This window comes from Protopterus annectens, chromosome 8.part0 (assembly GCF_019279795.1).
Source record: "Protopterus annectens isolate FY-2018-M chromosome 8.part0, PAN1.0, whole genome shotgun sequence".
Taxonomy (NCBI): Eukaryota; Metazoa; Chordata; order Ceratodontiformes; family Protopteridae; genus Protopterus; species Protopterus annectens.
Window position 1 is genome coordinate 55,041,365 of NC_056741.1, and position 27,763 is coordinate 55,069,127.

General features: G+C 46.7%; 1 protein-coding gene across 3 annotated transcripts in view; it reads right to left on the reverse strand.

Moving 5' to 3' along the window:
* USP5 (ubiquitin specific peptidase 5) overlaps positions 1 to 27,763 on the reverse strand; it is a 2,313,977-nt gene that overhangs the window by 1,779,987 nt on the left and 506,227 nt on the right. For all 3 annotated transcript variants that reach the window (XM_044079605.1, XM_044079604.1, XM_044079606.1), the window contains exon 6: positions 17,865 to 18,049. In XM_044079605.1, the coding sequence (XP_043935540.1) occupies positions 17,865 to 18,049 (185 nt within the window). The remainder of the gene's footprint in view (positions 1 to 17,864; positions 18,050 to 27,763) is intronic.

Below are 27,763 nucleotides of genomic sequence, written 5' to 3' on the forward strand. Positions count from 1 at the left end.
ACGAAACAGTAATAGTACTACAGAAAATAGAAACGTTAAGAGAACAGGGGCTCAAACAGGAAAAGCAAATACACCAAAAAGCTTTTAGAGCACAGTAAGTGAGAGTAGAGATGTAGCCATAGGAAGAAAAGGGGGCTGGAGGGAGGGTAACCAGGACTGCAACAGTGAAAACACTCAAACATCTACATTTATGGAAAGTGTACACAACTGCACTATGTTCTTCGTGTTTCACTGTTGCAGTCATTACATTTGTGCAGATTCCCAAAGCTAAGGTTGGGAGGAGGAAATTAAATAGAATTAGGTCCAGCTATAAGGCCCTGCAAGACTGCAGTGGCAAAACCTGCCCTGGATTTAGAGAAAATTGGCAAATGGCAATGCTTGGTGAAAGTATGTACAGAACTCCAGGTAGCAACTTCTAGGATGTCCCTAGTAGGGACGCCCCTGAGAAAGGCTGTAGAGGCAGATGCAGCTCTGGTTGAATGGGGTCTGATGCCCTGTGGGATATGTTTTCCATGCTGCTTATAGCAGAATGAATGCAGTGACCTGTCCATTTTGAAATGGTTTGTTTTAAAATAGCTTTCCCCTCTGCCCCTGCAGCAAATGCCACCAGCAGTTGTTCAGATTTCCTTTGAGGTTTAGTCCTGTTAAAGAAGAATCTAAGCTGTCTGTGCACATCTAAAGAGTGTAGTATCCGTTCCCCTTTGTTCTGTGGATTAGGAAAGAAGGTAGGCAAATGAATGGACTGATTAAGGGCCACACTGGATACCACCTTGGGCATGAAGGAAAGATTGGTCTTGAGAGACACCCTGTCTGCATGAAAGATGATGTAATTCAGATACCCTTCTTGCAGAAGTGATTGCTAAAAGGAAAGCGGTTTTCCAAGAAAGGAATTTTAAGTGTGCAGTAGCAGCTGGCTCGTAAGCAGGAAGAGTGAGTTTCTCCAATACAAAGTTAAGGTCCCAGGCTGGGGTTGGAGATCTTCTGGGTGGTCGTAAATTTTTGGCCCATCTGAGGAACTGCTTGAGCAGTGGATGAAAGAAGAAGGGAGGTTCTGTGTTATGAGCTGAAATAGCTGAGATGTGTCCACTATCACGTTGGTCTTTCCCAGAATGTGCATTGCCACTAAAAACCGTTGGGAAGACATTGCCCAATGCCACACTCGCATGGCCTATCTGCAGAGAGGATAAGACTTGGTTCCCCCCAGCTTGTTCAGGTATCACCACGGACATGCTGTCTGAGTGAATTGCAATCGTTCCCAGAGGAAGAGAGCTTTGGAGTGCCCGCAACGCTAGTAACACCGCTCTCATCTCTAGTACACTGATGTGCAGGTGTACCTAGTGATCTTGCCACGTGCCTTGGACCGTCCTGCCAAGATAATGCCCCCCCACCCCATCTGGGAGGCGTCTGTGGTCATCATGGCCACTGGAGACATAGGAATCAAACTACTCCCCTTGCTCAGATTGGTGGAACATAGCCACCAGCGGAGGTCCTGTTTGCACCGTTCCGTGAGAAGTATCAAGTGGGAAAGAGGAAGTTTCTGAAAGGACCATTGGGCCGAAAGGAGCCACTGTAGGATCCGCATGTGTAACCTGGCTAGAGGCACCAGCATGATGGTGGCAGCCATGGATCCCAGGAGCTGGAGAATTAACCTGGCCTGAACTCTCTTGAGGGGCAACAATGCGTGAATCTGAGACTGCAGCACTCTTATCCTATCTTGTGGTAGAAAGGCCCACATTTGAATAGAGTCTAGCTCTGTGCCTATAAAAACAACACGCTGTGAGGGCAGCAAGGCAGACTTTTCTCAGTTCAAGGTAATTCCTAGTTGTTGACAAAGTGTAATGGTAGCCTCCCTGGCTTGAATGAGGAGATGCCTGGTGGGGGCGGTGAGAAGCCAGTCGTCCAGATATGGAAACACCTGGAATCCATGACATCTCAGGTGAGCTGTCACCACTGCCAAACACTTGGTAAACACTCTGGGGGCTGTGGAGAGACCAAAGGGCAGGGCACGAAACTGGAAGTGACTGGCTCCCAGCCAGAAGCGTAAGTGACTCCTGGATGCCTTGTCCATCTTGATGTGGTAGTAGGCATCCTTGAGATCGATGGAGCACATCCATACTCCTTTTTCCAGCAAGGGAAAAATGGACTGAAGAGTGACCATTCGGAACTTGGACTTCAGAATGTAGTGATTCAATCGACTGAGATCCAGAATGGGTCTCAAGTCCCCTGTTCTTTTCGGCACCAAAAAGAGTCTTGAGTAAGTTCCTGATCAGATATGGTCCGAGGGAACTGGTTGGATGACTCCTTTTTCTAGCAGCTTTGAAACTTCTAGTGCTGCTAGATTCCACTGACTGGGTGAAACGTCCGGGATTCTTTTGACTGGAGGGGGTGTTGATAAAAAGGGAATAGTGTAACCTCCGGTAACTATTCGAAGCACCCAACGATCCTGGGTGATGCTTTCCCAGGCTTCCAGATGCAATGAAATTCAGCCCCCGACTGGCTCCAGAACAGCGCAGTCTGGCAACACCTCAGGAACGCTGAAAGGAATCTGTCTCCCGAGTTGCGGGGGCCTCCTCTGCCTCTAGGACGGCGTCTTCCAGAATAATTTCCCCCTCCTCTGCCTCTGGAGGGGAACTCACCTTGAGCAGCAGGGAAAGACTTCTGTGACTTCTTGAACCACATTTTCCCTCCTCTCTGAGCCTTGGGGTAAGGCCTAGAAGGAAGAGAGAAACGGGCCCCTACGGCAGATAGGGTCTTCCCCGCCTGTTCGCATCTGGTGAGGGTGTCTTTCACTTTGGTCCCGAAGAGTGAGGCCCCATCAAAGGGGGCGTCAGTGAAGGAAGACTTAAAGGCCTCCACAAAATGACACAGGCGCATCCAGGCTTGCCTTCTGAGAGCTATACCTGAGCTAGCTGCCCTACTCGCCCCTTCGGCTGCATAGGATATGAGCCTCATGGACGAGTTGACAATGGAACCAAGGATAGACAACTGGACGTTAACAGGCTGCGCTACCGCCTCAGGCATGTTACCCGTCAGAGCGTCTCCTAGCTCCTTAAGGAGATCTCACTGGAGCCGAGTAAAATGAAAAGATAATTCAGCGACCGCAAAGTAAAGGTCGCTGAAGACAGGGTACGCTTCCTGTACCAGTCCATACTCCTGGACTCCTTATTAGGAGGATGGTCGGAAGAAGAAGCCTCTGCAACTTCCTGCTGAGTGGCTGCCACCACCATCAACGCATCTACGGAAACCCCTTTGGTCAGGAACTCCTTACCCGGGGGGAGCAGAAAGAAATGTATTTGGATGTCTGGGCACCGGTTCCACGGAATCAGGGCTCTCCCACACCCTTTCACAAATCAAATCCATGAGTTCATCGAAGGGTGGAGACACCCAGGAGGCGGAGGGTTGAGCTCTGAAGGACATGAGGAATACTGACTCCTCCTCAGAGGGGGTCTTGGACGGCCAGTCGCCTCTCTGCCTCAAGATCTCCAGGATGTCGGAGAAAGAGACATCGGAGGACGACTTGGGGGACCCCTCTGACTCCTCGAGATCAGTATCGGAAGTGAGGGACTCGTCCTGGGAGTCTATGTGCTTCCTCTTGCACAACTTCTTTCTAGGGGGCTCCTCAGGCACCGACACGGAGGGGCCCTAAAAGTGGGGACTGCTCATGGGGGTATCCTCAGACCTTCGGGCTCCACCATCCATGGATGGGGGGGCGTCAGAGGCTCTAGCCGGGGTGTAGGGGGGAAGGCGTGACCGATCCGGGTGATGTAACTGACGATCTGGCCAGTGCGCTTCTCATGGCCTCGAAGGCAGGTCCCCCCAAATCAGAGGACAGACCCGTCTCAGAGACCACAACCGGAGTTGGGGTTCCCCAAGCTGATGCACCGAGAGGGAGGCTCGGAACAGATAACAGTCCCGAGGTATCCCCCTCGGGTCCGACTGAGGGAACCAGAGTACCAAAACCAGAGGACGGAACAGACATGGTTGGAGCCGTCGGCTCCGATAAACTTGCAAGGGGTATCGGCGTGGAGCACTCCGGCTCCGACAGGGGTGCTCGGAGGAGGAATCATCGGTACAAGAATAGGGACTGGCTCTGGAGCCAACTGGGTCGGAGCCAAGAACAATTTTGCTAACACCGGCGACTGCAGGAGCCTCTGGACCACCCCTATCCACATCCAAATCAGACAGCCTAGAGGATTTATTGGAAATAGAAGGAGATCGGGATCTCCTACCCGGAGACTCATGCCTAACACTGGGTGACCAGCTCCGAATAGGCTCCAATAATATCAGGGCCGAGGTCGACTCCAGCACAACAGATACCTCCTGTGGCCCCGAGGACAAGGGAGCCGAGGAGGCAGTATCCACTTTCAAAACCTTCTCCGGGGGCTCCGAGGAGACAGATGGAGCCGGAGATCTTTTCTTGGCCTTGGAAGTCTTAGACTTTGTACTAGAAGAAGAGTCTAAGGACTCCTCAAAAGAAGGCTTAACCAGGCCCTTCAAAATCAGCTTATTTTTTCTTTCCTGCAGTACCCTCGGGCTGAAGGCGTGGCAAAAACTGCAGGACTCTTGCAGGTGAATAGCACTAAGACAATAAACGCAGATAGACTGCCCATCTGTAATGGACATCTTGTAGCCACATTTTGAGCATTTTTTAAACCCAGAGGGTTTATGCTCACAAGAGGAAGGTGGGAAAAACCAAACTACGAACAGCCAAGGAAACTAATTTAAACGTTTCTTTGGTACAGCAAGGAAAATCTAACTACCGAAAAAAAACCCAAACAAAACACAAGTTTACACACAAAAAAAAAAACACAGGAGAGGACTAGGTCCTCTAATTTAAATGGGCCTAGCCCGCCAAAACAGAGGGATACCCACAAAACACACCACTTGCTTACACAGTACACTCACAATGAAAAACTAGCTATTAAAATAGCTTTTTACAAGAGAACAGACTGCTAAAGACTTATGAAAAGTTTTGAAAAAGGGTACTTAGCCACAGCCAAGCGAGACCACGTCCTAACTCTATGAGCGGCAAACGAGATCTGGGGCTAGAGCGAGGTGCATCTTGGGATACTGGGTTAGCCCAGCCAATTAGAGACTTTGTGCTAGACAAATAAGTTGGCAGAGTCAGAGCCGATTCTCGGCTCCGAACCCGAGAGTAAAGAATGTAGGCGAGATAGGACCACATAAAATCTGGGGTTATCTCCATCCCCAAAACAAAGCTGACAAGCTACCAGCAGTCTGCAGGAGCGAATTTATTCAATTACTTGGCTGCAAATAAGAAGTTATATACCTACCATAACGTTCCATGTTAGTTGTCTTCTCTCGCTTTCTTTCTTGCTGGATGGGTTCGGAGCCAATCCTCGGCTCCGACTCGGCACTTGCTAAGCTTGAGAGCTAATTTTACCAGCTCGAGGCAACCCTATATCCCATGATGCAAGGCGTGACTACCCAGATCTCGTTTGGTAGCTATAGAAAACCCTGCCAGTAACCTTCTTCCCAGAAAGGAAGAAGAGGAACTAAATGTGGAAAGAAACAAAGCAAAGTAACCACTAGATACTAGTGACACTTCCTACTAGGGCCCATAGAAAGAATGGATCGTACCCAGAGAAGAGTACAACTTCAAGATCTGTCCAGGCTAGGGGGAAGGAAGGAGGGATGCAAGAAAGAAGGCAAGAGAAGACAACTAACATGGAACGTTATGGTAGGTACATAACTTCTTAATGTTAAATTGTCAAACTCGCCTTCATTCTTGCTGGATGGGACCACGTCCCTAGCACCTCCATCCTGGGTGGCTCAATGGAACAGACTCTTAGAGAACTGTGGAACCAAACCTAGCCCTGTCTCTGGAGGCCAAGTCCAATTTGTAATGAGAGACAAAGGTGTGAGGAGTGGCCCAAGTGGCTGCTGCACAAATGGTGTCAATAGGTAGCCTATCCTGAAATGCTGTAGAAGTGGCGAGGCGTCTGGTAGAATGTGCGTTTGGTTTCGTGGGCAGTTGCTTGCCCCTAAGGAGATAAACATGAGAAATGGTAGAAGTCAGCCATCTGGATAAGGTCACCTTGGAGACTGGAAGACCCTTCCTGTTTTCTGCATAAGAAAAAAACAGTTTATCAGATTTTCTGAATTGTTTAGTTCTGTCCAAGTAATATCTGAGTTGGCGATGGACATCCAAACAGTGAAGTTTCTGTTCCGCTCTGTCAGAATAGTTAGGGAAAAAAACTGGCAATTCAATAGATTGGTTAATATTCGTCTGGGAAGCAACCTTGGGCAAAAAAGATGGATTAGTTCTTAAAGACACTCTATCTTTGTGGAAAACCAAGTATGGGGGATGGACACACAGAGCATGAAGTTCAGACACCCTCCTGGCTGAAATTAACAGCAACCAGAAAAATTGTCTTCCAGGAAAGAAATTTTAATGAGCATGTAGCAGCCGGTTCAAAGGGGGGCAGAATCAAGGATGCCAGCATTAAATTCAGGTCCCATTGCGGAGGGGGATCTTTGACTGGAGGTTTCAGCAGAAAAGATCCCTCTAAGAAAGGCTTTGCAAAGCTTGTGAGACATTATGTTTTGATCCGCTAAGCCAACATGAAAATTTGAGATCGCTGCCAGCTGGACATTAACTGTAGAGGAAGAAGAACCCGACTGAAAAATCTCAGCTAGGAAGTCCAAGACTGACTGCACTGGAGCAGTAAAGGGATCTATGTCCCTGGACTTTGCCCAGAAGGAAAAACGCTGCCATTTGCTAGCATAAATCCTTCCGGTAGAGGACTTTAGAGAAGCTACTATGATATCTCGCACGGGACTAGAAATCATACGGAGCCTGGCTAAGGAAGGAAGTGGAGCAACCAAGCAGTGAGGTTGAGAGAATGAATGGCCTGGTGCAGATGACCCGAATGGTGGGTCAGAAGATCTGGAATTGGATCCAGATGCCAAGGCTGAACCAAGAGATGACGATGTAGGGACGGAAACCAAATTTGTCGAGGCCAGTAAGGGGCAATGAGAATCAACTTGGCTCTCAAGACGGTAGCTTTCTGAATCACTTGAGGTATCAGCGGGAATGGAGGAAAGGTATAAAGAAGTCCCTGGGGCCAATCCTGGGTTAGAGCGTCTCTGGGGGGATGGCCTGGTAGTGGAAAGAGGGAGAAGTCTGGGCATTTGCTGTTTTGGGGTGTAGCAAAAAGGTCGCAGCAAGGGCCCCACTTCTGAAAAATCTCGTCCACTACTGATTGTTTGAGAGACCACTCGTGTGGCATGAGAATAGCTCTGCTCAGTCTGTCCGCTAAGAGGTTGGATTTCCCGGGGATATGCGTTGCTATCAGAAACCGATGAGAGGAGATTGCCCATTGCCAAAGTCTGAGAGCTTCTCGACACAGTGGACAGGACCTGGTCCCGCCCTGTTTGTTGATATACCAGACTACAGACATGTTGTCCGTCTGAACTGCAATAGTCCCTAAAGGAAGAAAGTCAGTGAGGGCTTGCAACGTTAAAAGCACTGCTCTCATCTCTAGGACATTTATGTGCAGATGGTATTCTATGGGTTGCCAAGTCCCATGGACCATCCTGCCCTGATAATGCCCCCCCACCCGATCAGAGAGGCATCCGAAGTGACTGTGGCAACCGGGATTGGGGGGAAACAGTCGGCCCTGATGGAGTTGCGGAGAAGACATCCACCAGGTTAGGTGACTCTTGCACGATTGCATCACGAAGATCTCGTGGCGCATGGGAAGCTGCTGGAAGGACCACTGGGTGAACAACATCCACTGCAGAAGACGCATGTGGAAGCGAGCTAAAGTAGTACGATGGCCGCAGCCATAAGACCTAGCACCTTCAGGACAAATCTGGCCCTGATCTTTTTGCTGAGTAGTATGATCCGAACATACTTTTGGATGTCCAGAATTCTTTGGTTTGGGAGTCTTGCTGACATCCCGACAGTGTCTAATTCTGCACCTATAAAGGTAATAGATTGGCAAGGAGACAATGAAGATTTTTCGAAGTTTATAGAAATCCCCAATTGGTTGCAGGTGTGAAGAGTGTAGTCTCTGGCCTTGAGAAGTTGATGCCTGGAGGTGGCAGAGAGGAGCCAGTCGTCTAGATACGGAAAAGTACAGTTTTGTACCTACCATAAATGCAGATATCCGAACTGGATAGCATCTGCAGTCATAACAAATGGGTTGTCCTGTCGTCAGGCAGCCCTTCGGTCGGCCGGATTCCAAAGTCTGGGTCCGGCCGCTGATGTCGCACTTCACCCGACGTCATCTCTGCTGGTCTTCGGGTATAAAGGCATCAGCCGATGCCATTTTCCTCAGTGTTTCTTGCCCCAGATGCCAGTTGCCCTCTTGGAAGGCTAAATTTTGGATAAATGCCAATGTTTCCAAAAGGATAGAAGGCAAACACAAAAAATAAGCATGTATGTACATATATACAAACAAATACACCATAAGAGACTCCCCAGCTAGCTATTAGGAGGGTAAATACCTTAGGAGTACCACAGAGGGGAAGGAGGGAGGGTAATCCTGACTGCAGATGTTATCCAGTTCGGACATCTACATTTATGGTAGGTACAAAACTGTACTATGTCCTTCATGGATGCATCTGCAGTCATAACAAATGGGTAGAATACCATAGCCAACTAGGGAGGAGGAAGAAAAATTATGGTGTGGTTAGGATCCCTTGCAGTACAGCAGTGGCAAACCCTGCTCGGGATCTAGAATACAGAGGTAAATTATAATGCTTGGCAAATGTATGCACGGAGGTCCAAGTAGCCGCCTCAATAATGTCCTTGGTTGCCACTCCTCGTAAGAAAGCTGTGGTAGTGGCTGTAGCCCTTGTAGAATGAGGCCTTATGTTCTGTGGAATTGGTTTTCCATGGTAGGAGTAACAGAATCGTATGCAATTTCCTATCCATTTGGAGATTGTCTGTTTGGAAATTGCTTTTCCTTCCCTTCCTGTTGCATAGGCTACAAACAGCTGGTCAGTTATTCTGTTACTTTTGGTTCTGTCCAGGTAGTAGCGTAGCTGTCTATGTACATCCAAGGTATGCAGCATTCTTTCCCCTCTGTTTTGTGGATTGGGAAGAAGGTAGGTAGGTGGATTGCCTGGTTTAAAGACACTCTGGATACCACCTTAGGCATAAATGTAGGATTAGTTCTCATGGACACCCTATCTTGATGGAAGATTAGGAAGGGTTGTACTGCCATTAAGGCCTGAAGTTCAGAAACCCTCCTTGCTGAGGTAATTGCCAGCAGGAAAGCAGTTTTCCATGACAGGTGCTGTAGATCTGCTGTTGCTGCTGGTTCAAACGGAGGGAGTGTCAACTTTTCTAGCACAAAGTTCAAGTCCCATGCTGGTAATGGTGGTTTCCTAGGAGGTTTTACATTCTTGATCCCTCTGAGGAACTGCCTGAGTAGAGGATGTGAAAAGACAGGTGGATCAAAGCTGTATTCTGCTGAAATAGCTGATGCATGTATCTTGATGGAGGAATAGGACAGGCCTGTACGTAGAAGCTCTGCCAAATACTCCAGAATGTTAGCAATATCTATACTAGACACATCTTTTCCTCTTTCAGCACTCCAAATGACAAACCTTTTCCATTTTCCTGCATAGTTCGTTCTTGTTGAAGGTCTGCGGGCTTCAAGGATAATGTCTTTAACCCTTTGGGAAAGAGCTGGATTAGTTGCAGCTATGTGATGTTCCAGGCAGTCAGTTGCAAAGTTTTTAGGTTTGGATGCATGATGCTGTAGTTGTTCTGAGTTAACATCAAAGGCATCAGGGGTATTGTCCACATTTTCTCCCGAGACATGCTCCTCAGCAATGGGTACCAGTGTTGTCTTGGCCAGTTCGGAGCTATCAGGATTATCCTTGGACGTTCCTCCTTGATTTTTAGTAATACCCTGTGTATCAAGGGAAGAAGTGGAAATGCATATGCTGTCAGACCTTTCCAGCTGAAGGAGAGCGAATCCACCTTCCATGCAAGTGGGTGGAATGTCCTTGTGCAGAATTTTTGAGCTGGTGATTGAGAGGGGAAGCGAATAGATCTATTTGTGGCATCCCCCATTTCTTTATGATGGTCTTGAAGATGTCGGGTGTAGCATCCATTCGTGAGCATCCGAGGTGGTTCTGCTTAACATGTCTGCTAGAGTGTTCTCCTTTCCGGTACAAATATTGCCTGTAACTGGATGTTGTAGCTGAGTGCCAGATTCCAAAGGTCCAAAGTCATTCTGCATAGCGGGTATGAATGAGTGCCTCCCTGCTTGTTGATGTACCACATGACTGTGGTGTTGTCTGTCCTTATCATCAAATGTCCTTCTTTGAGGAATGGTCTGAATTTTTGGATTGCCAGTTTTACTGCCAGCATTTCTTTTTGGTTTATGTGCAGGTGCAGCTGGTCCTGAGTCCACAATCCTTGTACACATTTGTCCAGCATGTGCGCCCCCCATCCTAGGTCTGAGGCGTCTGTTGTGATGGTTTGGCTTGTTCGAAAGTTGTGGAAGGGTAGGCCTGGGTTTGACTGGCATGCTTGAGCCCACCACAGGAACTCCTGTTTTAGGCATGGGATTAGTGGTATTTCTGCTTCTAGACTGTGCCTGTGTTGGGACCATAAATTCTTTAGGTACCACTGTAGTTTTCTCATATGCAGTCTGGCATGTGGGACCAAGATTATGCATGATGCCATGAAGCCCAAGGCCTGCAGAACTTTTCTTGCTGTTAGTTTGTTCTGTTTTGTTAATGCCAAGAAGTAAAGAGGGAGTTCTTTTGTTTTCTGCAGTTAGGAATGCCATTTGTTTTACTGTGTCCAATTCAGCCCAAGAATGTTCTTGTTTGGGATGGTATCAGCCTTGACTTTTGTAAATTGACTGTGTATCCCAGGGCTTGTAGCAAGTAAATGACCCTTTGTAAATCTGTTGTCAGCTTGCTTTTGTTGTCAGCTTGTAGCAGGCAGTCGTCCAGGTATGGATAAATTTGGATTCCCTGTAGTCTGCAGTGGGCGATTACTGATGCCAGGCATTTTGTGAATACTCTGGGCAGTAGATAAGCCAAAGGGCAATGCTGAGAATTGATAATGCTCTGATCCTGCAAGAAATCTGAGGTATCTTCTGCAATTTGGTCGAATGGGGACGTGCAGGTATGCCTCCTTGAGATCTAGAGTTACCAGCCAACACTCCTTGCCCAGCATGGGAAGAAGTTGCTGTAGGGTCAGCATTTTGAATTTTGGGACAATGATGTATGTGTTTAAGATGGACAGGTCGAGAATAGGTCTCCAGCTTTTTTCTTTTCTTGGTACTAGGAAGAGTCTGGAGTAGAATCCTTTGCCCTGTTCCGTTATTGGTACTCTTTCCACAGCTCTCATCTTTGTTAATTGCCTTATCTGTTGTAGAGCTTCTATTTTTGATTTGGAGGCAGGTTTGGCATTCCTCTTTTGACTGGTAAGGTGTGGAAGTGGAACCGGTAGCCTTGGTCTATGGTTTGCAAAATCCACTTGTCTTTTGTGATATAGTGCCAATTTTTCAAAATAAGGCTAACTTTCCGCCTAATGGTGCTGCTATTTGCTCCCTGGTAGGCGGAGTTAGAGCCAAGTCACTGTGATTGTCCTGTTGCAGTGGTAGTGGTCGTGTCTGTGCCTCTGTTATTACCTTGCCACTGTCGTCCTCTGTAGGCACCTCCTCTGGATTGATTTCTGCCTCTGGAGCGTCTATTCCTGCCCCTTTGGGATCTTGTGGAGTCAGGAAAGGACCAATTTTTGGCAGGCCAGTTCCTGCTAAATCTTGGGGGCTGAACCTGTAAGAAATCTTTAACTGTTTGTACAGATTTTGCCTTTTCTTCCATTTTCTTCATTACCTCCTGGGCAGGTGTACCAAATAAACTGGCCTTATCCATAGGAGCATCTAATAGCTTAGCTTTAACATGATCCGGTAAGACCTGCTCTTTCAACCATGCATGTCTTCTTATCACTGTGCCAGTCATGGCTGATCTAAATGAAGCCTCCAGTGCATCATAGCCACATTTTAAGGAATGGTTACTAACCTGTTGTATGTTATTCACCATTTCTAATACATATTTCTTATCTATAGATTCATCAGAGGTTAGTTTTTTAGTTAACTGATCAAGCATAAACTCTTGGTATTGGATCATGTGAAACTGACAGTTTAAAGCTCTAGCTGAGAGAGTAGCAGAAGTGTAAACTTTTTTACCCCATCTGTCTAAAGACCTGGCTTCCCTTTCTGAAGGAATAGGGTTTTTTGCTGTGGTCAAGGCTACTGCCTTAGGCCCCTGGGAAATAGTTTCGGGGTCTGCCAGTGGGGCCTTGTATAGGTGGTGATGAGTGTCTGGTACCCTGTAAAATCTATCAGGTTTGGCAGGGGCTGGGGGTAAAGAATCAGGAGCAGTGCAGACATCATTAAATGCATCATCCACAACAGGCAAAACAGGAGGAATAGCTAAGGGCCTATGTTGTGGTAAGTGCAGAAAAGTCCTAAGCCTTTTTCTTGAATCTGAGAAATCTTGTCCCTGCCATTGGAATTGCTCTCTCATGGCATGTAGGGTTTCCCCAAAGGAAAATTCCTCTGGTGGAGAGGCTGCTGGAATGGATTCTTCCGCATCAGAGTCTTCATAAGTAGAGAAAGGATCCTCTGGCTGTTCTGTAATGTCGGAGTCATCCGCAGAATCATCAGAGGACACTGGCTCGGGGGGCTCTGTTCTAGGTCTCTTTTCTGGGGGCTGAGAGGCCCTGTCTGGGTGAGATTGGGATCCCCCAAGTAAGGATATTAAATCTTCTGCCAGAGTAAGCATTTGTGAACTGGAAGTGGGCCTGTGTGAGGGAGGTTTAACAGGCACTGACTTAGCAGATTTGGCTGCTTTAGCCCTGGTAAAGGCCTTGATAGACATGGCTGCAAAGGGTCTAGCAGCAGCACCACGTGCTGGGGTAGAGACATCCAAAGGGATGGTGTCTGATAACTCACTAGAAGCCACAGTTGTAGGCAAAATTTCTGAGGCCGATTCAGGTAAAGTAGCGGGAGCCTCAGTAGTAGTCATGGATTCGGCTGAAGATTGACCAGTTTTCGGTTTCGGCGAAACCGAGACACTCGCTTGCTTAACCGTGGTTTCGGCCGAAACCGCGGACCGCGAGTGTCTGTCTTTTTCCTTGCGTTTTTTAACAATTTGGGTAGTCGGAGGATCCGACGGCATAATGTATGCAAAGTCTGAGCGAAAAACTGTTCAGCAAACTCCGACCGGCGCCTTAGCGTTGTCGGTTGAAGAAGCACAGGCCGAACAGGCTGCTACGTCGTGGTCTGGGCCTAAGCAAGGCAGACAGTAAGAGTGGAAATCTTTATGAGGTATTTGTTTCCCACAAGTTAAACAGTTATTGACTTTTTCTGACATCGGCTGAGGCAAGAAAGAGTCCCCAACGAGGTACTTAGTTTTTTAGAAGTCTTCGAAGTAGTATTCGGTAGTAGTAATCTCTGGATCTGACCGACCGGCACTTGCGAACAGCTTCTGCTTCGGGCGCCACGCGGCAAGAAAGACTGAGGAAAATGGCGTCGGCTGATGCCTTTATACCCGAAGACCAGCAGAGATGACGTCGGGTGAAGTGCGACATCAGCCGAAGCCGGACCCAGACTTTGGAATCCGGCCGACCGAAGGGCTGCCTGACGACAGGACAACCCATTTGTTATGACTGCAGATGCATCCATGAAGGACATCACCTGGAATCCTTGACGTCTCAAGTGAGCCGTGACCGCTGCCATACATTTGGTAAACACTCTGGGGGCTGTAGTGAGACCAAAGGGCAGGGCTCTGAATTGAAAATGACTGGTCCCCAGCCGAAAGTGGAGAAACCTTCTGGAGCGCCTGTGAATTTTTATGTGATAGTACGCATCCTGAAGGTCTATTGAGCACATCCAGTTGTCCTTGCCCAAAAAGGGTAGAATGGACTGAAGCGTGACCATCCGGAACCTTGCCTTTTTGACAAACTTGTTTAGTTTGCTGAGGTCTAAAATTGGTCTCCAATCTCCCGTCTTTTTGGGAACCAAAAAGAATCTTGAGTAGGTTCCGGATCCTACTTGGTCTGCTGGCACTAGTTGGATGGCTCTTTTTGCTAGGAGCTTTGATACCTCCAGCTTTGCCAACTCCCTTAGACCGGGTGAAACGTCCGGGAGGGATTGATGAGGAACAGGATATCTCACAAAAGGGATATTGTAACCCTCGGATATGATCGACTGTACCCATTTGTCTTGAGAAAGGGAACGCCAGGTTGTTGGGTACAGCGACAATCTTCCCCCGACTGCCTCCAAGGATGGACAGTTGGGCAACACCTCAGGGGTGTTGGAAGGGTTTATCAGAGAGAGGCTCTCTGCTACCCTGATTCTGCGGACCTCCTCTGCCCCTAGGGCGGCGTCTATTGTTATTACCCCCTCTGCCTCTGGGGGTAAACTGACCACGTGCGTCCGGTCCGACTCCCTGAGATTTACGGAACCACATTTTCCCTCCCTTCTGACCTTTGGGATAGGGTCTTGAAGGGGTGGAGAAATGGACCCCTATGGCAGAAAGAGTCTTGCCGTCTTGCTCACACCTGGTCAATGTGTCCTTCATCTGAGGCCCGAACAAAGCCGAACCATCGAAGGGAGTAATAGTGAAGGACGCCTTAAAGGGGTCCGCGAAATTACAAAGCCGCATCCAGGACTGACGCCTAAGTGCCACTCCTGTGCCTGCGGCTCTACTCGCCCCATCGGCTGCATAAGAAATGAGCCGCATGGAGGAGTTAGTTATAGAATTTAGGATTCCGATCTGTGAGGCAATCTTTTCTTGAGCCCCAGCAGCTGACGGATCCTGAACTACCTCACCTAGTTCCTTGAGAATGTCTCTCTGAAGCCGGGTAAAGTGACAGAGATAGTTCAGCGAGCGCATAGCGAAGGTCGCTGAAGAAAACATCTGCTTACCGTACCTATCCATGGTCCTTGAGTCCTTGTTAGGAGGATGGACAGGTACAGAAGGATCAGCAAGTTCCTTCTTGGTGGCAGCCGCCACCACCATGGCATCAACAGGGACACCCTTGGTGAGAAACTGTTTGTCTGTGGGGGCCGTGATGAATTTAGAAGGCCTCCTGGGGACTGGTTCCAAAGAATCCGGGGCCGCCCACGCCTTTCGAGCCACCACTTGCATGAGCGGGTCGAAAGGCGGAGACACCCAGGAGGTGGAGGGTCGAGATCCAAAAGCCTCCAGGTATACCGACTCATCCTCGGAGGAGTTAGTGGAAGGCCAGTTCCCCCTCTGCTTAAGGAGTTCCAGGATGTCTGAAAAGGAGACATCTTCGGAGGGGGACCGTGGGGAACCCTCCGACTCATCTAAGTCGGTATCTGATGTCGTAGACTCGGGGGAAGTCTGTGTGCTTCCTCTTGCACGTCCTCTTACGCGGGGGCTCTCCTGAAGGATCAGGAGAAACCTCAGAAGAGGAAGTTCTTCCCAATGGGGAAACCTGGGGCGATGGATCTCTGGGTCCGGGAGCAAGAGAATGGGAAGAGACATCGACAGGTACCGAAGAGGGAGGAGCTAATGGAATTGACCGTTGACTCAGCTCCGGGGCTAGAACACTCCTCATCACCTCAAAGGCTCCCCTTCCAGGGAGGCCAGAAGACTCTCGCTCTGAAGAAACAAGAATCCCCAGTCCTGCCGAAAGAGAAGGCCCCGAGGCTGATGTCGGTGCCGAGCTCACCAATGCTGAAGCTCCAAGAGGGAGAGCGGGGTCAGACAAGGGTCCGATGCCACTCGCCCCATCGGAGCCGACAAGGGAGATTCGATGACCGGATCCCTCCAAGGAAGGTCTCATGGAGGAAATCGGAATCGAAGACGACGGAGCTGACAGGGGAGGTATCGGCTCCGGCGCACCCACGGTCAACGTTCCGAGAAGCTCCAGCTCCGAACTCTGAAGGAGAGTCGGAGGAGGAATTTCAGGGGGATGAGGGATAGCGGTCGTCTGCTGAGACGGGCTATGGAGCATCTGGGCCAGTGCCTGTGACTTCAGCAGTCTACTTACCACCCTCTCCAAGTCATGGTCTGAGAGCCTGGAAGACATTGAAGATCGGCTCCGATGGCTCCACTCCTAAAGCAGAGGAGATCCCAGAGCCGAGCAAATCGACTCCAGGGAAGGGGACCGAGATCTCTTCTTGGAAGGAGCCATCGGAGCTGAAGACCCTTCGGTTCCAGTTGGAGCCAACAGCTTATCGGCACCAGTCCTGGTCAAAGATACGTCGGCTCCGACATCGGTGCAAGTGCCAGCCGGCACCGATAACACCACCTCAGAGATAGAAAGATCGGCTTCCAGCCGGAGCCGATCTCGGCTCCAGCCAGAGCCGATCTCGACTCTGAAGGAGTCGGAGCCACAGCCTGGGCTTTAGGTGGCTTAGAGGGCTTTCCCGACCCAGTCTTGGTCGGAGAGCCCTCTGGCTTCAACAAGCCACGTAGGATTAATTTGTTCCTACGCTCCTGCAGGACTCTCTGGCTGAAGGAGTGACAAACAGCACAGGAGTCCTGCAGGTGTAGAGGCCCCAGGCAGTACACACAAGAAGTGTGACCGTCTGTCAGAGACATTTTCTGACAGCACGAGTCACACTTCTTGAAGCCTGAGACCTTTACTTCTTTGGACATGGTATGCCAAACACAACACACACACACACACACACAGTTAGCTAATAAAAGGGGAAAAACTGATTAACACACACACACACACACACACACACACACACACACACACACACACACACACACACACACACACACACACACACACACACACACACACACACACACACGTCACACAGTTAGCTAATAAAAGGGGAAAAGCTGATTAACACACACACACTTCCTGACAGAAAAATAATGGAAGGGAGGCTTAAGGCCTGAAGGGAGGAAAAGCTATCCCTAATACAAAGTAGAAAGGTAATATAGGGCAAGATAGATAGGTACTAGTTAACACTAACTCTTAAGAAAAAGAAATAAGGAAAACGAAAATTTTTCTGACTGACTTTAGTATAAAAATACTAAAACTCTACCTGAGCTGGTAAAAGGAGACCTCTTCGCAAAGCGGCAAACGAGATCTGGGTAGTCACGCCTTGCATCATGGGATATAGGGTTGCCTCGAGCTGGTAAAATTAGCTCTCGAGCTTAGCAAGTGCAGAGTCGGAGCAGAGGATTGGCACCGAACCCATCCAGCAACAATGAAGGCGAGTTTGACAACTTAACATCTATCCTTTAAATTACTTCTTTGGGACACAGTACAGAAAGAGGTCTAAAATCTTAAGGCATAACCTTCTTAAAGTAAATTTTGAAGACCAAAGTGTGAATCACGTTTAGAACTTAATAGCATCTTCTACTCATGCCTTTATTTCCATCCTGCTAATCATCACTATGCCATTTAAACACACATGCACTGCAGTCCTTCTGACTCCTTTATAATTTGTGCAACAGACACTGGATGTAGAGTGTAGGATGCCATTTGGAATTAGCCCTGATGTTCTTAACAAGTTGTACCACAGGTTACGGGCACTACAGTTTATTTCATGCATTACTAATGGTGAAATACTGATATCTCCAGTCCTCAATACGCAAACTGTTCACCTTATCAACTTCAAATTTCTGTGCTTATACTGTAAAATTTTGCCAGATGGAAAATTTAAGACAAAAAATAAGACAGAAACTGATGCAAAGAACTGCATCTAGCTGAATCAGCATTTTTTGGTTTATTATGCTCTACTGACAATAATTTTACTCAAATTTTTCAACCTCCAAATCAAACAGTGGTTTTCCAAACAATTTAAGTTGTTCTGTCACTCTCTAACAGAGGACAAAAAGTTGTGGGGAAAAATACAGCTTACCTGCCCCATCAGGAGTAATGGTGCCTAGTTTTACTGCCAAAGGATAGCCAGTCTCCTTATAATGTTCCAAAGCATGGTTATTGCCACCACTGCCATCAAAGTAACGCCTACCACATAGAATGGCACCATCCGTCAAGTTTGCCCACAGGTTTTCCTTTAGGTCACATTTACTGCACTTCCAACCACTAAAAATGTGAAAGGAAGAAGCAGACAGCATCAGTAATTGAGCAGAGTAAAAATCCCTTTCTCTCAAGTCTTCCAATATATAAAACAATCCTCTGAAACTGAACTGCCCCCCCCCCCTTTGGGCATGTGCACTTATGTGTGTGTAAGAAAGAGCATGTAAACAAAGGAGGGAGGTTAAATTAGAGACGTCCGGATTATTCTAGTGTGTGTAAGAAAGAGCATGTAAACAAAGGATATTCTAGTGTGTGTAAGAAAGAGCATGTAAACAAAGGAGGGAGGTTAAATTAGAGACGTCCGGATTATTCTAGTGTGTGTAAGAAAGAGCATGTAAACAAAGGAGGGAGGTTAAATTAGAGACATCCGGATTATTCTGCGGGATTCCTCTCTCTACCCATTCCCATTTCCTACTTTGTTTCGGCTTTGTTACATAATGTGCAAGAAAATCAACTAACTTTTGTTATTTCATGAGTTGGTCGAGTCTCATCCCAAGTAAAACATTATGAATTACCAAACTGAACAGCAGTGTGTTTGCAGAACAAAACAATATCCTGAGAAACTCAGTCTTGAGCTCTCTATAAAACAAAACAAAAAAAAACCAGACTGAAGCAGAGGTGACGCATGGATTCCTTGCCACATCAGCTGATTTACATCAGGGACCACTGCCACCACACATTGCTCTGTGAAGCCCTAGTACAAGAGGCATACCTAGCCCAGGCGCTCATGTTCAAACCCACCAAAAAGAAAGTACAAGTAAATTATGGAAAATGCACTTGTCAGATTTAACAAGCCATCCATCCACCTCAAGGGATTCAGCATCAATTAAAAACACAAATGGGAAGAAGATCTGTAGCCACAGCAGAAGGCATCATCTTATTTAAAGAAAGCTGATGTGGCGAGTTCTCAAACATCAGCTGGTTGGAAGACTATTTAAATTCTATGTAGTGTATAGGCACTAAAGACTGCAAAGCATATTCTGTAACCCATCTAAATCTATAATACATACAGTCACCTACGGAGATGATTGTGTCACTTTAAACCACACTGATCCAACTCACTCCTGACACATACATAGTCACCTATGGAGATGATTGTGCCACTTTAAACCACACTGATCCAACTCACTCTTGACATATACACATAGTCACCACCTATGGAGATGATTGTGCCACTTTAAACCACACTGATCCAACTCACTCCTGGTACATACATTGTCACCTATGGAGATGATTGTGCTACTTTAAATCACACTGATCCAAGTCACTCCTGACACATACATAGTCACCTATGGAGATGACTGTGCTACTTTAAACCACAATGACCCAACTCACTCCTGACACATACATAGTCACCTATGGAGATAATTGTGCCACTTTAAACCACACTGATCCAAGTCACTCCTGACACATACATAGTCACCTATGGAGATAATTGTGCCACTTTAAACCACACTGATCCAACTCGCTCCTGACAATACTGCATCTTACAGCCTCCACACCAACCTCCTGAATGGACTTGTAAAGCTAAATGCATTTTACTAAATTTACAGAACTGGGAAAATATTTAGAAGGCCTTTAGAAGTTAAAAATGTATGGTTTGTTACAGGCTGCATGGATTAGCTCTGCCTAGTCTGTAAGGCAATGCCAGATCCAATCTCCTTTCTGAAAGGATAGGCCTGGAACACTGGACTACAAGAACCAAAAGATGTAATGCTAAAAGTAAATATTAACACACAGACAGATTAAGGATACAATATACAAAGCTTTCAAAGATCTCATTCTTGGAACATTTAAGTTGAGAGGGATGTAGGAGATGCAGCCGGGCTAGACACCTGCAAGACACACACACATCTGCATTACAGTGCTAGATAACTGCATTCTTCTGTGCATTTTATTTGAAGTGACCCAACTAATGAACCCATGACGAATGAATTAGTGACAGACTCTTGTCAATTAGACTCAAGAATAAATATAGATCATTACTCAGTCTCAGCCTGTGCCCCACAACACGGTTGTGATGGTGAGGGAGAGTGCGCATACCAGGCAGCAACTGCAGGACCCACTAGATAAAGCATGACAATATGAGTTGGTGTTGATAATGGAGAATCTGAATGCACATAATAGGACAGACAGGATATTAAGGCTGCCTGGGTCCATATGGGTGGGGCAGCAGGAAATAAATGATAGAACATCTAGACTTCTGTCTGGCAAACAGATTGATGGTGGCAGACACAGTTTAACAGAGAAAGTCAGATGGACACACAAAAGAGTAGCCAACATGCATCTCAGAATTCATTAACTTTAACTTGAATATAGCTGCATTTATTCATCTATTTTTTGTTAGATAAGTAACTGTGTTGTATTCTGGTTACTTTATAATATATACTGCAGACTACAGATCGTGTGACAACCCACTACAGAAAGTACAGTTGTGTACACTTACCATAAATGTAGATGTTATAGAGTGCATTCACTGTTGTAGTCATCACACTTGGGTTACCCTGCCTGCAGGTAGCCCTCAGTCAGCCCAAATACCAGAGTTTTGGGATTTCTGCATTGGATGCTGTCGCCTCATCCATGACATCAGGGGGTATAAAACAGGCAGCCGACGCCATTACTTCAGTATTTCTTGCCACAGATGTCAGGAGCCCCCAAAGTAGGAAGCAATCAAATGGTGTGGAAAACCTCCAGTAAAAAGTAAATACCATTTCAATAAAATATGGGCACAAAAGAGGATAGGTAGAAAGTATAGAAAGACAGGGGGTGGGAGGGAGGGTAACCAGGACTGCAACAGTGAATATACTCGAACATCTACAATTATGGTAAGTGTATACAAGTGTACTATATTCTACGTGTTTCAGTCATCACACTTGGGTTGATTCCCAAAGCTGAGGAAGGGTGGACGTAGTCAAGAAGTAGTAGGGATGGCTAGCAGGCCTTGTAAGACTGCTGTGGCAAATCCAGCTCTGGATTTAGAAAAGATAGGAAAGTGGTAATGCTTGGTGAAGGTGTTTACAGAACTCCAGGTTGCAGCTTCCATGATGTTCCTGGTTGGGACTCCCTGAGAAAAGCTGTAGACGTTGAGGTAGCCCTAGTGGAATGAGGCCTAGATCCCCTGTGGGGTAGGTTTTCCATGGTGTTTGTAGCAGAAATGGATGCAGTGTGCTATCCATTTAAAAATAGTTGTTCCGAAATGGCCTTGCCCTCTGCCCCCTTTAGCAAAGCTGACTAGCAGCTGGTCAGATTTTCTGAAAGGTTTAGTACTGTCAAGGTAGAAACAGAGCTGTCTGTGCAGGATCCTTTCCCCTTTATTCTGAGGATTAGGAAAAAAGGTTGGCAAATGGTTTGATTGGTTTAAAGCCACACTGGATACCACCTTGGGCATAAAAGATGGGTTAGTCCCGAGGGAAACCCTGTATGCATGGAAGACAATGAAGGGTTCCACAGCCATAAGGGCCTGTAAAGTACAGTTGTGTACACTTACCATAAATGTAGATGTTGGAGTGTATTCACTGTTGCAGTCATTACATTTGGGTAATCTGCTGGCAGGTTGCCCTCAGTCGGCCTGATTAACAAAGTCTTGGGTCCTGCGTTGGTTGCTGCCCCTTCTTCCATGACGTCAGGTCGGCAAGGGTATAAAACATGCAGCCAACGCCATTACATCAGTTTTTCTTGCCCCAGATGTCAGGTGCCCCCCCTAATGAAGAGCAAACATAAAAACACAAAAGTATACCTCCAACAAAAAGCAAATACACCAAAAAGGATTTTAAGCATATTAAAGGAAAGTAGAGGTAAAGCCAGAAAAAACTAGGGAGCTGGAGGGAGGAAAACCAGGACTGCAACAGTGAATACACTTGAACATCTACAATTATGGTAAGTGTACACAACTGTACTATGTTCTTCGTGTTTCACTGTTGCAGTCATTACATTTGGGTAGAATCCCAAAGCTATGGATGAGAGGATGGAACTATACAGCATTAGGAGCGGTTATAAGGCCGTGCAGGACTGCAGTGGCAAAGCCTGCACTGGATTTAGAGAAGAGAGGTAAATGATAATGCTTTGTGGACGTATGAACTGAGCTCCAAGTAGCAGCTTCTAGAATGTCTTTGGTTGGGACCCCTCTAAGAAAAGCTGCTGAAGCAGAGGAAGCCCTGGTGGAATGGGATCTGATCCCCTTGGGAACAGGTTTAACATGGTGCAAATAGCAGAAACGAATGCAGTGGCTTATCCATTTAGAAACAGTCTGCTTTGATATAGCCTTCCCCTCTAATCCTGCAGCAAATGCTACCAGTAGTTGCTCAGACTTCCTTAGAGATTTGGTCCTGTTTAAGTAGAATCTTAGTTGTCTGTTTACATCCAATGAATGCAGAATCCGCTCCCCCTTGTTCTGCGGATATGGGTAAAATGTTGGCAGGTGAATGGTCTGGTTAAGAGCCACAATGGATACCACCTTAGGCATAAAGTAAGGATTGGTCCTGAGGGCCACCCTGTCTGGGTAAAATATAATGAAAGGCTCCACTGCCATAAGAGCCTGTAGTTCTGAAAAAAGAAGTTATCTACTCACCATAACGTTCCATCTTAGTAGGTAACTTCATCTGTCAGCAACCTATAGGTATCGGATCCGACCTGGATCAGAGCCGGCAGCTTTCCAAGATATAAAGATCCGAGCTCCAAGCTCCTCCCCCTTACCCATAATACCCTGCTACCTCCTTCCAGTTCTCAGATCGCATTTGCCCAATTATACAATGTCACCTAGACAAAAAGTACAGTTTTGTACCTACCATAAATGTAGATGTTCGAGGATTCCATTGCTGCAGTCCTTACTATTGGGTATAGTCCGCATCCAGTCGGCCCGAATACCAGAGTATAAGGCTGACGTCGGTCAGGGCGCATTAGACTGACGTCAGTACGTCAGGGTACTAATGCGCATGACCGGCGTCATATCCTCAGTCTTTTCTTGCCCCAGATGTCAGAAGACCCTAAAAAGACAAGGCCCAAAATACCTGCACCAAAACATGAACAATATATACAAAAATATAAGCAGGTAAATCACCTACACAACCACCCCTAAACACAGAGGGGAAGGAGGGAGGGTAAATTGGACTGCAGCAATGGAATCCTCGAACATCTACATTTATGGTAGGTACAAAACTGTACTATGTTCTCCGGCTTTCATTGCTGCAGTCCTTACTATTGGGTAGAATCCCAAAGCAGAGGTAAGGGAGGCTGGCAAATCATAAAGAAGCAGGAGCTGACAACATGCCTTGCAAAACAGCTGTGGCAAAACCAGCCCTAGACTTAGAGTAGATAGGAAGGTGATAATGCTTAGAGAAAGTATGCACTGAACTCCAAGTAGCTGCTTCCAAAATATCCTCAGTTGCCACCCCCCGTAGAAATGCTGTTGAAGTGGCAGTAGCCCTAGTGGAATGAGGCCTAATCCCAGCTGGAACCTCCTTGCCATGATGGGAATAACAAAATGCAATGCAAAAGCCAATCCACCTAGAAATAGTTTGTTTTGACACAGGCTTGCCCTGTGAACTCAAAGCAAAAGAAACAAACAACTGCTGAGACTGCCTAAAATCCTTAGTCCTGCTTAAGTAATAACGCAATTGCCTGTGTACATCTAAAGTATGCAAAATCTTTTCCCCTTTATTTTGGGGGTCTGCATAAAAGGTAGGCAAATGAATAGTTTGGTTTAAAGCCACACTAGAAACCACCTTAGGCATAAAGGAAGGATTAGTGCGTAATGATACCCTATCCTTATGGAAAATAAAAAGGGCTCGACTGCCATAAGGGCCTGCAACTCAGACACCCTTCTTGCAGAAGTAATAGCCAACAAAAAGCAGTCTTCCATGACAAATATTTCAATTCAGCAGTAGCCGCAGGCTCAAAAGGTTGTAGAGTAAGTTTTTCCAACACAAAATTGAGATCCCAAGCAGGAGTAGGAGCTCTCGTGGGGTCTTATATTCTTAGCCCCCTAAGAAACTGCTTGAACAAAGGATGAAAACAATGGTGGGTCACAATCATAGTGAGCTGAGATTGCTGCAGCATGAATCTTGATGGAAGAGAAGGACAGACCCTTGTCCAGTAACTCAGTAAGATATTGAAGAGCCATACTCAAATTAGGCTCAGAAATCTCCAAATTCTTTGCTTTACTCCAAAATAAAAATCTCTTCCATTTTGCTGCGTACACTTTCCTTGTACTAGGTCTTCTAGCTTCCATAATCACATTTAAAACTTGTTGAGGAAGTTGAGACCTGCTGTGTTTCAACACAGAATATGCCAGGCTGTCAGATGAAGAGAGTGAAGCTTGACATTGAGCAGATGACCGTCCTGCTGGGATAACAGATGTGGAATCAAAGGTTAAGGCCATGGAGGCTTCTTTACCAGACTCCGTAGTAGAGGGTACCAGTGTTGCGAGGCCAATCTGGAGCTATCAAAATCATCCTTGGCCTGTCCTGTCTGACCTTTAACAGTACCTTTGGAAGAAGAGGCAGAGGTGGAAAGGCATACAGATGAAGGTTTGTCCAACTGAAAGACAGAGCATCCACTTTCCAAGCTGTGTGATGAAACCCCTTTGTGCAAAACTGTGGCAGCTGGTGGTTTAGTGGAGAAGCGAACAGATCTATGTCTGGAGTTCCCCATGACACTGTCAATTTCTGAAATACATGAAGATCCAGTTTCCACTTGTGGGGATCCATGATTTGTCTGCTTAACACATCTGCTAAGGAGTTCTGTGCTCCTGGCAGAAACCTTGCCTGAAGAGTTAGGTGCAAGCGTGGCGCAGTCTCCCATAAAATCATTGCATGCCTGCATAGAGGATAAGAATGTGTTCCCCTTGTTTGTTGAAGTACCACATGACAGTTGTGTTGTCTGTTAGAATCAACACCTGCCCTGGAAGAAGTAACTCCTTGAAAGCCAGCAATGCGAACTGGACTGCTAACATCTCCTTTATGTTGATATGTAGATGCTGTAGTCTGGCAGGCCACTTGTCTTGTATCCACTTTACATTTAGATGAGCTCCTCAAGCAATGTCTGAGGCATCTGTCGGTAAAATCTGACTCGCCTCTGGCCGGGTCACAGAGAGTCCCTTGCTTAGGTGACATTCCTGAGCCCACCACAAAAATACTCTTTGAAGGCAAGGTATTATTTGAATGACAGTGTCCAAATCCTGGCAGTGCTGTGTCCATACATTTTGAGATACCATTGTAACTTCCTCATATGCAGTTTGGCATTGGGAAGCACCAGAATACAAGATGCCATGAACCCTAATGCTTGAAGGACTGTCTCTGCAGTCAGCACGGACTGATGAGATAGTTGATGGAAGTAAAGTGACAGACTCTTTTGTTTGTCCGGGGTTAAAAAGGCCATCTGGGCTGCTGTATTCAGTCTCACACCCAGAAAGCACATGTCTTGAGAGGGTACTAGACTGGACTTTATTTCGTTCACAGAATACCCTAGGCATCTTAGCACTGCTATAAGATATTCCAGATGCTGTAGAAGGTCTTCCTTTTCTTGAGCCAGAATCAGGCAGTCGTCTAAATAAGGATAGATTTGAAGTCCTTGTAGCCTGAAGTAAGCTATCACTGGAGCCAGAACCTTTGTGAATACTCTGGGCGCAGTAGATAAGCCAAAGGGCAATGCAGAGAACTGATAATGAGAATCTCCAGCTTGAAACCGCAGATACTTCCTGTAACTTAGCCTGATATGCACATGAAGGTAAGCTTCCTTGAGATCTAAAGTTACCATCCAGTGATCTTTGCCCAGCAGAGGTAAAAGCTGTTGTAACGTCAACATCTTGAACTTGGGAATGTCCAGATAAGTGTTGAGGATAGATAAATCCAAAATTGGTCTCCACGTGTTTCCCTTCTTTGGTACGAGGAACATGCGAGAATAAAATCCTAGGCCCCTTTCTGACACAGGGACTGGTAGAATGATGTCCAACACCCATCTGTCTTGAGTAATTAAATCCCAATTTCCTTTGAAAAGAGACAGTTGTCCTTCAAAAGGAGCTGCCAGACTAGAATCTACTGGCAGTTGAAAAGGCAGGTCATTGGGTCTGTTTACGAAAGGACTGACCCCTGCCCTCACCAGAAGTCTGAGCAGGTGAACTCCCTGTTCTAGGCCTAAAAGAACCTTGAGCCCTGCCCCTACCACGTCTAGACCTACCCCTAGACTGGGAATCATAAGTAGGATATGTCCACCCCTTAGCAGGCCAATTTCTACTAAACTTCGGTGGCTGTACCTGCAAAAAATCTTTAACAGTTTGCATAGACTTAGCTTTGTCCTCCATTTTCTTTAAAACTGCTTCCACAGGTGAACCAAACAACACATCAGACTGTAAAGGAGCATCCAAAATCCTTGTCTTAACATGCTCAGCCAAATTTTGATCCCTCAACCAGGCATGCCTGCGAAGAACAGAACTAGTGGCAGCCACCCTCGAGGAGGCCTGCACAGCATCAAAACCACATTGCAAAGAATGCTTGCCCACTTGTTCAGACACATAAACTAAATCCAGCAAGTCTTTACAATCAATACCTTCCGCCAAAGCATCCACCTTAGATTTCAATTGTGAAAGGAGATAATTTTGATATTTCAGCATGTGAAACTGACAATTCAACGCTCTCATGGCTAGAGTGGAAGAAGTATACACTTTCTTACCCCACCTATCTAACGCCCTTGCCTCTTTGTCAGTGGGAACAGGATTTATAACCACAGAGGCCTTAACACCTTTAGGCCCCTGAGAAACAGTTTCTGGGTCCGCCCTAGGACTCTTAAACAAATACTTATGAGCTTCGGGCACCCTATAGTACCTATCAGGTTTAACAGGAGCAGGAGGCAAAGAATCAGGGTTCAGGGAAGCCTCTGCAAAAACATCTTCCACCACAATCAACACAGGAGGTATAGCTAAGGGCCTATGCTGGGGTAAAAACAAGAATTCCCTAAGCCTTTACCTGGAATCAGAGTAATCCTGGCCTTCCCATGTAAAGTGCTCCCTCATGGAATGCAGAGTCTCTGAAAATGAAAAATCCTCAGGAGGAGAAGCCGAAGGAGTGGCATCATCCACATCAGAATCAGAATAATGAGGATACTCCTGCAAATCTTCCGCAGAAGATTCAGAAGCCCCTGAACCCTGTTCAAAATTGTCAAACTCTGGCTCCACTCTAGGCCTCTTATCAGGAGGGCCCATAGAACCTCTAATCATAGTAATCAAATCTTCTGCCATTATAAGCATATGTTTCTTAGGTACAGAACCCGAAAGGCTAGGAGAAGCCCCTATTGAAGCTGAAGTTGGCCTACCTCTAAGTTTTGGCAACAGAAGGAGAGGCTCTAACTACTTTGGGAAGAGAGGGAAGAATAGTTACCTGAGAAGCCCCCTCAGCCTGGCCTGCCTCCTGAGAGGGTACATCCTGTAACAGTAAAGTTTCTGCCTGAGACTCTATAGAAACTCCTGGCAAAACCTCTGGCTCCACTGAGCCATCTAAAGAACCGACGTCCGGGACTGCCGGTTCATCAACCCTAGGCTTCGCTGTTTTGCAACGCTTCCCAAACACTAATCTGGCACAGTCTAACCTCCTCTTAATAGTGCGTTTGGTAAACTTAGCACAAGAGCGGCAACCAACAACGTCGTGCTCAGGCCCTAAACAAGGTATACATAATGTATGGTAATCCCTATGAGGTATTTGTTTCCCACAAGAAATACAGTTATTCACTTTT